Below are 15,773 nucleotides of genomic sequence, written 5' to 3'. Positions count from 1 at the left end.
TCTTAGCTCTTTACACTACTGCCATGACAATGTTTGTGATTAACTTTCTCAACAAAAATATCTTTCCCTCACATATATAAATTTCTTTTATACTTCCTCCATTTAGTCCTTCCAGCTGCAGCAATGTCTGGTCCTTAACTCCTGCTGCTCATGCCAAACAGTTCAAGTTGCACAATAATTCTGTCACAGGCACACAGGCACCTTCTACTCAAGGTGAAATCTTGTGGAAGGAGAATTTATCAAACTTTATTATCAAAACCCTTGAGGTGCTCATTTGGTGAGATACCATTTCTTCTGTCTCATTGAAATCCATTTATTTGTAGTGGTTTCCAAAGTTATTTGTGCATAGAATTTTTCAGAGTTCTAATAATCACCACAACATGTCTGTTTATTCTTCAGTTGCCTTTCTAACTAAAAACTAGCCAGAACTGATCATAACAAATCAGGAAGAATTTCTTAAAAAGGATTTTGCTAATTTGGGTCATTTAAAAAAGGTGGGCCATTTAGGCTGGATGAAAAGGGGGGTTTTATCTGTATTTTTCCCTCTCCACTGCTGTGTTGAACACAGAATCATAGAATCAATTATATGGGATAAGGCACTGGTTTTACACACGGATATTATTATGTCCAGACAGCAAATTTGGGAAACCAGGACTCCTGTCCTTCTGGAAGGCCAGTACAGATGTCAGCTCCTCAATCCACAGTAAAGCATCTTTCCTTCTTGCAGGAAGGCAAATCCATTTTCTAGCAGCCTGGCTGGCTCGACTGCCTGGGAAGGTGTTGTGCTAATTATAAAAAGGGATGGTGGAAATGAGGAACAAATCTGGTTTTACTGAACGCACACGGCATTAAAAACTAAGAATGTGAAAAACAGAAAATTCTCTGCTTCAGAAACAGCAAAAGGATGCATTTCATTAACACAGCTTGGAGTTGTTTGGTAACTCCTGCGATGGAGAGGGAATGCTGGACAAGGATTGCTGCAGTTTCTGCTTTTAACACCTGTGTATGGTTACACAAGTAAAAAAGAAATTGCAAGGGAACTCTATTATTCCTGGATAATCTGTCACTGCATTTTCAAGTTGCTGGAAACTCAGAAATAAGGGATACCAAACAAAAGCACAGGCACTGTGCTCAGTGGCACTCAGTCTGGCTGACAGGATGGTCTCGGTGATCCCTGAGGTCACAGAGTTCACAGAATCACAGAATGACTAGGCTGGAAGAGATCTTAAAGTTCATCGAGTCCAACCCTTGCCCTAACACCTCAACTGAACCATGGCACCCAGTGCCACATCCAGCCTTCTCCTAAACACATCCAGGGATGGTGACTCTACCACCTCCCTGGCAGACCATTCCAGTATTTTATCACTCTTGCCAAGAAAAACTTTTTCCTAATATCCAACCTGTATTTCCCTTGGTGCAGCTTGAGACTGTGATCTCTGGTTCTGTAAGCTGCTGCCTGGAGAAAGAGACCGACCCCACCTGAGCACAGCCACCTTTCAGGGAGCTGTGGAGAGTGATAAGGTCACCCCTGAGTCTCCTTTTCTCCAGGCTGAACACTCCCAGCTCCCTCAGCTGTTCCTCACAGGGTTTGTGTTCCCAGCCCCTCTCCAGCCCCATTGCCTCCTCTGGACATGCTCCTCTGGTCCTTCCCAAACTGAGGGGCCAGAGCTGGGCACAGCACTCCAGGTGTGGCCTCACCAGTGCCGAGTACAGGGGAAGGATGACCTCCCTGCTCCTGCTGGCCACACTGTTCCTGATCCAGGCCTTTCCTGACACAAATATCCCATGCCTCTGTGCCACTTTGGAGAGGAAAAGCCAGTGTGGAGCCTAGCAGAGTGTGCTGTGACACTAGAGGTCAGCACGGGCACAGCTCCACGGGCAGAGCAGGGCCGGGAATGTGCCCTGCCAGTGCTGCCTCCGAGTGTGCCACAGCCCCCGGGACTGGCACAGCTCGGGCTGCACAGACCAGATCCTTGCCTGGATAAAGGAGCTCTTGAGAACTGCTCATCGTCACTGCAGCCATGAGCCCGCATCAGATCTGATCTGAAATAAACTCCCAGCACTCCTACAGCTACTAATGAGGTGTATCCCAAGGGCACAGGATAGAAAAAGGCATGAAATAGGCTATGGAATGAAAACTCACCCTAAGACAATATTAAAAATGAGGCTGGAACTCAAGGAAAGGTGCACTGAGGAGGACAAGAGTTGAAAGACAGCAAGAATCTCTCAGACACGCTGAGTCTGCCTTTATATCAGTATCATTTGTAAAATCTAGGAGTTCTCCAGGCACTTAAGGAAGGAGGAGTAATAAATGATAAAGTTGGAATGTAGCTAAAGATGACTTCCAGCCTGAAAATGAATACTTCACCTCAGCTGTGGGCAATCAGATAGCCCTGAATTCTGAAGGATGTGGAGCATAAAATCACAAGTGTAATTGAAAGCATTTATGTAGTAAGTCTCTCAAGTTCATGTAATACCTTATGATGGAAGAAAAGCAAACAGAAACATCTAAATTAAAGCAGGAGAAACATTTTTTCAACTTACCCAGAACATTTTAGCAAAAAAAAACCCAAAAACATTTTAACGTACTTCGGCATAGAAAGACATTTCAGAATGGAATTGGCTCATTACCGAATAACACAAGATAACTGTCAATGCAGAAAGAGTAAATATGTGACATTTGTATTCTCTATTTGAGCAGGTAAAATGCAAGATGATGTGCCAACCTCATCTGAGGGAATATTTTTAATCTCAGAATAATTCTGCAGAATATTAAAAACTGGCTAGAAAATGTCAAAAACTGGCACTTTTGAAAATAAGGTAGCACTAAGGTCTTGTTTGTAAGAATTTTTTAAAAGCAGGCAAAAGAACTTAGCAGACCACAATAATGATTTTCTTTGTTGTTGTTCTTTTTCCATTAGATCTCAAAATGTCAAGGGAACTTCTTTAAACTGGAAAGCAGCAGGTCCTGTGCTGGTGCCATTCAAGGGCAAATAAGACAACCTGGATAACTGGGAGCCCACAGACCTGGCATCAACCCTAGCAAAATAATGGAGCAATTCCTCCAAATCTCAATTAATGGAGGATAAAAGAAAGGAAGTAGAATTAATGCCAGTCAATATGATTTTTTTTTTTTTTTGAAAACAGAACCTGCCAAGCTGGCATGATATCTTTGAAGAGAACACAGGAACCAGGTGCTGTTCTGTCCTGCCCACTTCCAGAGAACAGTTGGGAATGCAATAACGTTCCCTAAAAATGGAACTTTCCTTAGAGGGGAGATTATACATCAGCCTGACATGAAACACCTGCCCAGCAGTTTTACTGGGCCTGGAGTGTTTAATTGGAGTTTGTTTTTTCCAAGAACTATTCCTCTTTCCTTCACTCATGGCGTGCAAATGACAAGCCTCTATTAAACCCAATTGTTCAAACTTAATAGCAAAGGGAAGCTGCTGGAAGAAATGTTCCTAAATCTTGTTGAGGGGAAAGAACTGTTGCTGTGGTGCTGGTGTGGAAAAGGCTGAGTCTGAGCTTCATTTCCTTCACATTGAAATGATCTACTTTCTAAATCATTATCATAAGAAGTTCTGCTGCTTTGCAAAGACCACGATGCAAATTCTTGCAAGTGGCACAAGTTTGTGATGTTTCTCAGCTGATGTTCTTTCAGCAATCCCAACAGACCTAATTTAATTTCTAATCATTTCACCATGCCTAACACATTTTTCTAAATTACTTCTGCATTTTTACTCAGAGGGAATACTGGCTGATTTTTGCTTATAAAGCTTTTCCCTTTCATTCCCATTGTTTCCTATGCAGAGGGAATTCACAGAGCAATTCTGTGATCAGCTGCTTTCACTCCATGCCATATTTCAATAATAATATGGCACATACTGTGCATTCCATATATTTCATTTCCCTCCCAGCTCCAACCTCTATCACATTACTCACAGAAGCATTGAACCTCATTCTGGGTATGGGACATTTTTTGAGACAGCCCAGCAAAATATGGGAGTGCACAAGTTCACTGCCAGAGAAAATGTGTCCCTTTTGTTGCTATTTACATTTTCATCCTTTTTAGAGTAGAAGAATGGCATATTTAAAGCCTTAAGCTATGTTAACATTATTATTCCCACTGTACCATAAGCAAACAGGAAAACAATCAGAAAGAAGGCAATAGTTATAAATTACAGTAAATGTCTGGTGCTTTGCCAGACACATGGCATAAGTCTTCATAATTTCATGTCAGAAAATTTATAACATGCTTCTGTTTATATTCTTTTCTTACTTCCAGCTTTGATAATACTTTGTTCCTATTGTGACAATTATTTTCTTAATTTTTGTGTTCCTTTGAAGATCAAAGACATTCTTGCTCAAAAAACAATCATTGTCTATTAAGACAATCCTGTCACATACTGAATTTACCTCCTGAAGTAATTCTCAAGTCTTTAAAGATTTGTAACAAACAGGTTGGTTACTCTCTCTTCAAAATCACTAAAAAGATGCAAAACTTCTTTCTTATCTTTAAACTTCACTTCGTGCCCTCAGAATTTTCTATAGATTTGGAGACAAATGGACAGCTTAAATTTAATGCAAAATTACTGTTCCTACATTGGGCAATTCCAGCTTCAATCTTCCTTTTGTTTAATATATCTCCATCTCTAAATTCTGATTTTTCTCAAGCCCTTTGAAGAGCTACATGACTGTTCTCCCTCTATTCTCGGAGCCTGGATCCATTCTCTCCAAATATTAGATCTGGTTTTCCCTCCTCCTCTTTTCCCCTCTCAAAAGGGAGATAGAAAAGGAAGCACAACCTTTCCACATAGGAAAAAAAAAAAAAAAGAAAAGTATACCTTGTAGTTTATAGTGACATGCATAAAAGAAAAACATCTGTAAATGAATGATACAATGCATAAATTTAAGTGTATCATCTGTGCAATGCCAGAAGTTTTTAATCAATACAACAGAGATCTAAAACCACATCAATAGATTATTTCAAACTGCATACACTCCTGGAGAACATTAATTATATTCTCATAGCCCATTTATAATGAGCTTTTAATTAGAGAGGATGTCCTCACATCTTAATTCTTAAAAGCAGAGAAATTATGAGATGGTAGGTAATTCTTAAAATAACCTGCTTTAATGTAGATTTCGGGTTTTTTTTAATTATTATACCAGGACTATAAAGGCTCCTTGCTTAAAGTTACTTGTGGCAATACACGCATGTGATAAAGGAGGATTCCATGTCCTTTGTCATCAGTAAGGATGGGTATGGGACATCCCACTAAAGGATGCCTCCTCCAGCATTCAGGGAAAGGTCAACAGGGCTGTGGACAAGAGCTAAATGCATTGTATAACTCCTTCAGACTGGGAAATGACTGGCCAAGTTTTCTTCCCTTATTTATTTGTCTCATTAGACATTCTCCCACATTTTAGAAAATGAAAAAACAACATAATCCTATACAAAATGTCTGCATACAGTTCTGTGTAAAAGCTTTGGTACTTCCCAGCATAGCTCCTCATGAGAAAATCTGCTTGCTTGGACAGTAAAATTCAATCAATAAACCCACCTGTATTTTTTAATTCAGCAGCTCAGCTTTATCCAATTCTCCCATTTCTAGCAGTACACAACGGCCCTGATGTGTCTGTTGGGACAGACACGTGGAGTCTGTCACATTAGGGTTCAACAGGGGTTGATGTGATTACCTGTTTTGCTTTCACTTGGTTTGCACTGGACTTCTTCCACACACTCTGCAGGAAACCAGCCAATATGTCCCCGGGTGCTGCCTTCCCAGAATCCACCTTCTCCGATGCTCAGCACTAAACAGGGCAGACACAGGCAGTGTTACACTTTGTCTCCTCACACAAATACACCATTTTTGCATTACACCTTCAGTAACCCCTGAAAACTGGCAAACACTGTGCAATAACTACTGCTGGTACCCCCAAAATGGGCACAGAGTAACCTTCAAGCAGGACCCACCCTACCTGGTCTTTGTAACCACCCCCCAAATTTATATTTTTACCACAAGTTTCCCTGGCCTTCACACAATTGTTTCCATTTTCAGTGTTCTCACTGCTGGATTAATCAAGGATAAATACATGGTAGTACCACTACCAAAAAAAACAGTGTCTTTTCTGCTGAAATGAAGTGCGGAACCCATCGTCAAATTGCACCCACACTGAAATGGATTTTAATAATACATATTTTGATATCTCCTGCTTTTCCTGCCTCCTAAGAAAACATGCTATTTGATTTAGTGGGTAGCTCCAGGGATTTGCAATTCAGGTTGAGTAATATGATTCAAGGGTTTGAATACACAGCAAACACTTGAACCTCCCATAGGTGAGATCCACAATGGAGATGCCTTTTGAAACATTTCAATGATTTTTTTTCTCAACAGAAGAAAACAACAATATGGAGAAGAATGATTTGTCAATAGGAGAAGAGGCTTTTATCTGGCACTTCTAATTATTTTGATATTAATTCTAGGACTCAAAAAGGATCGTGACAAAAGCCTGCAGAGCAAGAATTTTATAAGTAAGCAACTGGAGGTGAATTATGGTGATGGAAGGACCCTAAATACTTGCTATGATGTTTAAATTAGTATTATAGAAGTTCCTGCAAACCACTGTATGTTTACTACATATTAGAAGACTATAAATGTACTGTTAGAAAGATGCTGTACATTAATATTGAAACAAAGGTGATCCATCAACAAAACCAGGTTGCTTGGGAATATGGATCAGACACACAGCACAGGTGCTCAGAGCTTCCCGAAGTCAGCCCAGCTCCATCCACTGAGTGCCAGCTCAGCCCCAACTCCCCCTGCTGAAAATCAAAGCTAATAGCCCAAATCCATCTCTCTGCTGAGGGATTCCAGTACCTGGGATCCTGCCTCTGCAGGGTATTTCTGTGCTGCATGGACATTATAGAGAGCTGCTTTGATGGTCTCCAATGCCAGCACTTCTGGCACTGTTAAAACCTTGCAGGCTTTAAAATCCTGGCCCCTGCCTGGCTGCAATTGAATTCAGGATCAGTGCTGCTGCTGTGACTAGGGGCACTGAAGCTGAACTTGATTTTCACTACTACAGAGCAGAATTAAAATGAAATCAATCAGAGCCCCCCAAAAAAAGAAAAAAAAAAATTCTTGGTAATGTGAACGCGGTCTGGTTTGAGATACCAGGAGCTGTAAAACTGCATTTGAAAGTAAATGTTTACCAGGGTTTTTATTAATGCAACCCCCAGCTATTTGTGATATCACTTAACAGAGCATGGCCATCTAGTAACAGAGACATTTGACAGTAAAATATTTATAAATACATCACTTTTAAGCCTTTTAATGTAGTATATTCCAAGAGACAGATTCAATGAACTACACATTTACACACCACCACAGTAAGAAGTACATACTAAGTCCCAGGAAACATCCATTAAGGAAAAGTCCTACACCTGGATGGGTCCCAAATGCACCATTTGTCAAGCACCTTCCTGACATATATGAGAAAACCTATAACCTATAACTCCTATAAACCTAACAAGTTATGGGATAGGGGGGGAGGGCACTGACCTTGGATGACACCAAAACTCGACACTGAAAATTGAGCTGAATTAAAAAATGTTAGCATGTCTTTTTTTAAAAAATATAAACATGGGGCATAATTAATGAAAAACTATGTTACTGTACTGGGTGTTGTTAAAAATATTTAAAGCCTGTGCACATTAACTAACACACATTGTCCATCTGATAATTCAGTGTTACATAAAACATTCCCTGATCATCCATCCAATATAAATGGGGAATTCAGCAGCTTCCAATACATTGTTGACAATGTAACATCAACTCATACAAGAAAGCATTTCTTACATATGAGATAAGAAACCAGGAAAACTTAATAACCTATATGTATATATGAGAATCATTGCACAAACCAACTGTACATTGGTTTAATTTCAGTCACAAAAGAGTGTGTAGGACTCCAGCCAAAAGAAATTTCCAGATGTTAGACAGTGAGAGTCCTATTGCCAGTAATTATCTGCCTTCATTTCTATTTTTTTGAGGGGGGAGGCAGGAGTTTTCAGCACTGAATATCAGTCCTGAATTTCACTCCACAAACTGGCAAGATGCTCAGAACAAAAACTACTTAGATGTTGAGACAAACTTCCCTAATTTGGTATTTTATTTATCTGTCAGATCTGCTGACACTCCCAATTCCAGCTCTAGAAAGAGAGAGGCACTTTAAGGAGGAAGTTAGGTATTTCAAAGCCATGGAGTGATTTCATGTGTTTATGGCAGTAGCAGCTGATGCAAATCAACACTTTTGGGAAATGAAATTTGCCTTGGAAGACTGTCTGTCAGTGCAGGGTGAAAAGGGATTCCTACAGAGCAGAACCAGACCCACTTTAGCCCATTATTATATAAATTATTGAGTATTAGCCATCACTAACAGCCAGAGCAAAGGAAAAACACGTGTAGTCCTGCCTGAAGACATAACATCCATGGAAAAGAAGTGGAAGGGTGAAATGAGTGCTGCTGGAATGCAGGCAGCCTTCAGCATGCTGGGAAAAACCTCACGCTGGGGGCCAGGAGAAAGAGGAAAAGCCTGCTGGAGCTGCAAGAGGCACAAAGATGACACAAGAGGCAAATGAGAGACAGCCCTGGATTCAGCTGATGTGCAGACAGACAAATTGCTGGATATGGGGGACAAGCTCATATTCCAATGCAGAAGATGAGCTCTAGATGGTTCTGCATCCCCAAAAACCTTGAAATGATCTTCTTCCCCCTCACGTGGTGCCATTAATAAGAAATTCTGCAGCATGAGCCAAGGCCATAATAAAGTACAGATCTATAAAAACTGGCAACACTTCACGCAGTCCAAAGTGGAGAACTTAAAGGATAAATAGAAGAATGTAATTTATCTATTGTACCCATTAATTTTTTTTTTTATAATGAGGCCTTAATTTCTATGTTTCCTGTCCCAATAGTGTTTTAAGAGACTCACTGCAACATAAAATTTGTTACCAGCAAGAGATTTTCTAATCAATATTTTCCCTGCTGAAGGACAAAACAATGGTAAATGAAAGGATAACTTTCCCAACTTTAATAATAAGGCTTTCTAATTTCCAATGGTTTTCGCTTTCTTTTGGTAAAATCAAAAGGTCTGGTTGCTATGGCAAAAGCAGGTCAGATGCTCTTCACACACAACCTGAATTACAAAAAGAATCTGATGTTGTAAGAGTGAAATAAAGATTCTTGTAACATCAGGAATCCAGGGACATCTTTTCACAACAAAAGTGTGGTTTAAGAGGAGTTGTGTCCAATTATATGAACAAAACTGCAAAACAAGATTGGATAAGCACCAACAAGTGGGTAACAGGAAAACATGGATAGGCAGGTGACAATCAGGAACTTGTATTTTAATGTCTTTAAAGCTTTATACTTAAAATCAGCAAGATTCTGCCAGAAAATTAAGCATATAGAATATTTTACAATATTATATATTATAAATTAATAGAGCATAGAATGCTTTGTCTCTTGCAAATTTAAATCTATTGGCAATGTATCTATTGTAATTTATATTAATGGATACTAATCTCAAACAGATTAATTACTCAATATACCATCAAAATCATTTTAATCAAAAGAACGTAGAATTCGTATCCTCCCACATTACAGCTCCCTGCATGCCCTAACAAGAAATGAAAGTATTTTTTCCCAAACAAATTATGGTGACTATTATTTCTGAATTCCTTGTGATATTGAAATGCCCAGGAGCAAATTATTCCAGGCAGCATTATTTGCAAAAATGTCAAGGAAATTTAAAGCCAAATTCAGGCCAATGTCTTTACAGCTGTTACAGCCTGTACCTAAAATGTCTTTGTAATATCTAAATCAATTTTTAGTGCTTGGATAAACTGCATTATTATTTATTGGGAAAATAAATAATCATATGAATTGGGAATGAGAGACCATATTCTGGGAAAAAAGAACATTTCTGTAACCAGCAGAAAAAAAAGAAAAATCAACAGAATGAAAGTAAAGTATAAAGCTAGAAATCCATTGAAAAAAAGAAATTAACAGCTGAACCAGCCTGTGCTGATGTAAAAATTCTGGGTTTGTGTCCTGATGTAAAATTTGTCTCAATTTTCTTCCTTGAAATACAGCAGATTTTTAATTTCTAATTGGTAGAGACCAAACTTTTCTCTCTCAGAAATAATTAACGTTGTGATTTAGGCTTTTCCCTTCCTTGTCTGACGTAAATTTTCAGAATTATTTGTCTTTGGCAGGAGAGCTTCCAAATGACAGACAATCTTTGCAGGAATACTTATTGGAGGCTGTGGTGTCTCATCCCTGGATGTGTCCAAAGCCAGGGATTGGGACTGGATGACCCTTAAGCTCCATCCCAACCCCTAAAAACATCCTATGATTCCATGATTCTTTGATGAAAACAGACTTCACGTACAACATAAATGAAGGTCAACACAAGTTACAACTTAATCACGCTCTCTGTTAAAGACAGGGATTTTTCTGACTCTGTTCCTCTGCCCCTCCTGGCTCCTGACAGCAATCCCTCCCTCCCTCAGTGAGGGATGCTGAGGAGGATCTGGCTGTTTTGTCCCCTGGGCAGGCAGGTTCTGGCTCCCAAAGATGTCATCAAGAGAGCCTGGCAGAAGCTGAGGGCAGAGCAGCAGTGCGGGGAGGAACCCAGTGCCCCTCACCCTGCTGCCAGGCACAGGGAGGATTCCAGCACACACACACACACCTTCCTGGGCACTCCACCCACAGTCTGGAAGGGAAGCCTCGTGTATCTGCAGTTAATGATTCTGGCTAATTGACCTGAGCAGTCAGACTGGACTGTGGCCCTACAGACATTTCTTGTGGTGAAGAAGGAAATGCAGCAGTTCCTTCCCAGCTAGAGTTATGGGAGCTGACCAAATTAGGGAGGTAACACAGAGGTGCTGACTTAAAACACCTCTTCACCTTTTCTCACCTCTGCTTTCCCAGGAAAGAAATAGTGCAAACAAGCACTTCAGGAAAAGAATCTTGGAGTGAGAAGATGACTGGGGCTACTAACGGAGCAACCACTCTCTACGTCAAACCTACAAATACAATAAGCTGCACGTAATCCTCTAAGTCTGAGGAAATATGGCTCAGTTGAAATTTCACTGAGTGAGCGGTGCTGTTCAACATTTGGCCCTCTGTGGCAGCTTTTTCCCCTTGCCATAAAGGTTCTATGAAGATCACCTTTTCCCTGTTATTTACAAAACTATGAAATAGTTTTGAGATAGTGAGAGAGAGATGAAAACAGTGTGAGAAATCAATCTGCACTGATTTGAGTTTTGGTCAGAAATCACACATTGCAAAAATCTGTGGTATTCACATTCTCTAAAGAGAGAGAGACATAATTCTCTCTCCCAGGATTTTCCTGGGTAAGGCAGTGAGAAGCTCAGAGAAGAAGAGAAAACAATTCTTGTCTCTATTCGCTGTTCCTGTTGTTTGGCACAGGTGGAATGTGTTATGGAGATTGTTTACTGAAAGTGATTTAGTTATTGGACACCGGTGAGAGTTGTTTTGTTTCCTTGGCCAATTGGGTCAAAGTTGTGTCCTGACTCTCTCCAGACAGTCACAAGTTTTTCTTTAGTATTCTTTAGTATAGTATCTCTTTAGTATAGTTTTAATACAGTATTAGTGTTACATAACCTAGCTTAATAAAGCAATTATTCAGCCTTCTGAATCATGGAGTCAAAGCACATTGTTCCCTGGCTGGGGGGTCACCTGTTTCTACTATAAAAATCCACCCTCTGATCCCCAGCTCTGTTGAGGAAGGTGCAGTCAGAGTCAAGTTCGCCCTTCTCTACAGTGATGCTCAAACTTGAAATCAGGGGAACTCATACAGAATTAATGGAGAAGGGGCCCCAAGCCAACCTGGATGCAGAGCCTGGAGTGTTGTCTTGCACCACACTGGTGCACTCACAGCTCCTCTCTGACTCCTGATGCTCCCTGCCCCCTGAGTATTCCAGGCCAGCCGTTGAGTACTCAAGAAAGGATGTGTTAAAGTAGCCAAGCACAATGACAGGGGATTTGCGGATGCTTTTACCTCCTGATCCCTTCCCATGGCCTCTGACAGCAAAGGGAACTCTCCTGCTGGAGCAGGAGCAAGTCTGGGTCTTTGTTACATTTTCATAGCACCACTCTGTCCTGCTTTTCAGACACAAGCAGCTCAGAGGAATGAGTTAGGATAGGACCTGCGATGAGCCATAGTTTATCGTGCTAAGAGCTGAAATCAAACCATTCAAATCAGGAGACAGAAAGGAAGCAAAACAGACCAGTGAACCTGGGTAAGATTAATATTCTGTTTCACATTCATTTCATCCTTAATGTGAAAGAGCAGCTGAACAATATCTTGCAAACCTCTTAGGTTCAATTTTGCTGCCACACTTACCCACACAAGGTACAAAATGCTCTTGAAGAAACAGAACAGCCTTTCCGAGGTTCTTCCCTTCCCAGTATTTTGTTTACTAATCTAACAAGTAAAGCCCATGAGACCAACTTTCCTCCTGCCCACAAGCACTGTCTGTTGGCAATATCTTTGAGCACAGCAGGGGTTTAATAATCTTTCTTTTTCAAAATGACTTACAAGTGGATTTCACAAGAAATGAAAATGTTAGTGATATATTTGGATTGCCCTGCTGGCTGAGATCATGCTGAAATAAAAGCAGAATCACAAGGGTCAGTATTTCTGATGCACAGAACTACTGACTTCCTGCCCAGAGCAGATGCTTGAGCTGCTGCTGCTGAGTTAGTCCTGCTCCTCTGACCCCGAGGAATGGAGCTGAGAGCTGCATTTGGGTTTACCACAACCCTTCTGTGATGTGCCCGCACCAGAGGTATCTCAGAGGGCTCATGGAAGTCTGTTGGAGCGTATTTGAGATACTGAAATAACTCCCTGTTTTTCCATACACCGGGCACTAGAAAAGGCTGAGAGAGTTGTGGGGGGGCAGCCTGGAAAGAAGAAGAATCTGGAGAGATCATGAAAAACAAAGCTGTGAGCAGAGTGAGCCTTCAAATGCTCTCAAAGTATTTGAATCAAGTAGGTTTTTTCTTTCTAAGTCAGTGAAGGATAGTTAATGTGCATTTTAGGTATGTTTTAATATAACCCAGACTCCGAAAACAATTCTGATTTTTTATTTTTGAAGTGACCAGAGCCTGTCTGCACCTGGAACTCAGACCTGTTACATTCTCAAAAACCCTCTCTATTGCTTTATCTTCATGGACAAGAAAACTGCTAATTTGCACACAAAGAATTTTTGAGCATTGCATTCTGAGTTTTGCTATCAAAGAGACCACTTAATTTCCAGTGCAAGAATTCAATTTAGGAACACAAAAGCTGATTGAAATTAATTTTACAGATATTTTATACATGTTTGTGTGCATTTAGATTGTGGCAGATTTATTGCTATGGACTTTCAGATACAGAAAGAAGAAAGAAAACATATATAAAAACAAAATATTAGAAGTGCTTCAGTGAGGAATCAAACTAGGTCTCCTTTATTTATGTGAAAACATAAGATTAGGGCAGTTCTGGTATAAATAAAGATATCAGATTTATTTTTGCAAGCAGCCATGGCTCCTCTCTCATGAGTGGCAGACACACAAATGATGTCAGTGTGTATGACTAACAACTAAAAATACAGCAGGTATTTTTGTACAGGCTACGTAATATCCTATGAATACAAGACCATTTTGTTTAGTTTACATTTCTTTGAACCTTGCCCATTCACAGATTTCTCTGAGCAGTTTCCTTGTATCACACACTGTGAACTATTGTCAGTGATGCACTTCCACCAGTTTTAGAAAGAAAAGAAAAAACAACCCTGCTTCATCTCCATCTGAGGAAAACATCTGATTTTTCATCAAGAGGTTAGGAATTCATCCCTCTCTGTGACCCTTCTAATTCTGCCAAGTTAAAAAAGAAAATCCATAAAAACATTTCCCAAGTAATCCCTTTCTCTAATATGTTGTTCTGGGTTTTTATCCCTGCAATAAATGCCTTGCTACATCTTTGCTGTGATTAGTCTCATGGGATGTACTCGTGATGAGCATCTCCCCGGGGTCAGCCTGAACACGGGGCACAATCACAGAGCCAGTGCCAGGCCACGTTTGAGCTCCCCAGAGCAATCCAAGAGCCAGGACTTGGGCATCAGTGTCTTACACAGAACAGTGCAGTCACCAAGCTGGCAGAGGAGAGGGGCCAAGACTAAGCTTTTCCATTTCTCAGTGAGGATAAGATGTTTCCAAAGTGAAGGAAAAATTGAATTCCATGGGGTTTAATATTCTCCCATTTCTTCCAAGTACTGCACAGAGCAAGTTGCTAACCCCAAACAGGCTGAGCTATGGTCTTGCTAAGTAAGTCTGTAAAAGACAGAAAATACATCCAGTACCAAGAATTCCTGCTCAGAAAGAGGAAAAAATGCAAGATCTCCTTATAGTCAGCAGTTCTGGCACTCCCACAACACTGAGGACTCTGAGTTCTACTGTCTGTGCTTTTGGAGGATGGAGAGGGAGCCCATCCTGTTCACATGGAGTAATTTTTTTAAAACATCACAGAATCCTGGAATAGTTTAGGTTGAAAGAGACCTTCAAGATCATCTTGTTCCAGCCTTCTCCCAGTGAAAGGGTATCCTTCCACTATCCCAGATTGCTCCAAGCTCTGTCCAACCTGGCCTTGGACACTTCTAGGAATGAGGCAGCCACAGCTTCTCTGAGCCACCTGTGCTAGGGCTTCACCCCCTCTCAGGGAAGAATTTCTTCCTCAAATCTAGTCTAAATCTACCATCTTTCGGTTCAAAGCCATTGCTCCTTGTCCTATCACCACACTTATTGTCTAGTAATAATTACATTTTGACTGAAACAGGGACAGGAATCCAGATTTAATTGGACCTGGATTTTTGGCACAAAAAGTTTGAGCAGTTTTTTGGATACTGTTACACAACAGAGACCTCTTTAAAGCACCACCGTCTTTTCCCTGCACTCTTTGTTCTCTCCATGACCTTGCCGTGTTCATTCTGACATATTTTTTGCTGAAGCTGAGGAGCCACTGACATGGTAACACGAAATAGGATTTGATCTTGTTCTGGAAGTTTTCTCTTTGATTAGCTCTGGGAGCCTGTCACACACTCTTCCAGCCCTGCCATGCAAACAGCCTTAAACTACATTTCACAAGGTTTCATCCTTGGGAGTAACACTGACAATCCCTGTGTACACTTGTTCTTTCCCCAAACCCTCTCCCAATGCAGGCTGACACATACAGAAACCTCACCAGACTTTGCTGCAGCAAAGTTCTCTAAAATGCTTTAAAACAAATGGATCTGCAAAAACTCCGCCAGATTTCAATTCAATGTGCAAATCAGATTCTTGAAGCTGCAAAAATAATCCCTGCAGGAATGATTTGATGTAGGATGGGGACATCCCCCTTTTAAGGGCAGTAATAATTAATGCATTACTTTCAATAAATTTACATGTTCTCCACAAAGAAAAAACTCCAGCCATAATTCCATTTTTTATTTCAGTATTTAGAGTGCCCCCCAAAATCACTGGTCTCGCATTTAGGCTGCACCATCTTATGAAAACATGAAAAGTGGACTAATTCCTTCCAGCAATGTTTTCCAGTGACTGTTACTGTAACTTAGAAACAAGGGCTCATGAAATATTAAAAAAAAATTAAACATTTCATTGCCATTTAAATTCTTTATTCTGGGATTATTTCTGCATATA

General features: G+C 40.4%; 1 protein-coding gene across 2 annotated transcripts in view; it reads right to left on the bottom strand.

Moving 5' to 3' along the window:
* The window catches only part of SHANK2 (SH3 and multiple ankyrin repeat domains 2), a 242,700-nt gene that overhangs the window by 151,281 nt on the left and 75,646 nt on the right, over window positions 1-15,773 (bottom strand). For both annotated transcript variants that reach the window (XM_041411608.1, XM_041411618.1), the window contains one exon: window positions 5,704-5,817. In XM_041411608.1, coding sequence (XP_041267542.1) covers window positions 5,704-5,817 — 114 coding nt within the window. The remainder of the gene's footprint in view (window positions 1-5,703; window positions 5,818-15,773) is intronic.

Source organism: Onychostruthus taczanowskii, unplaced genomic scaffold, assembly GCF_017590055.1.
Source record: "Onychostruthus taczanowskii isolate IOZ18803 unplaced genomic scaffold, ASM1759005v1 scaffold101, whole genome shotgun sequence".
Classification (NCBI taxonomy): Eukaryota; Metazoa; Chordata; class Aves; order Passeriformes; family Passeridae; genus Onychostruthus; species Onychostruthus taczanowskii.
Note: the sequence above shows the minus strand (reverse complement) of the source record. Positions and strands in the feature narration are given on the sequence as shown.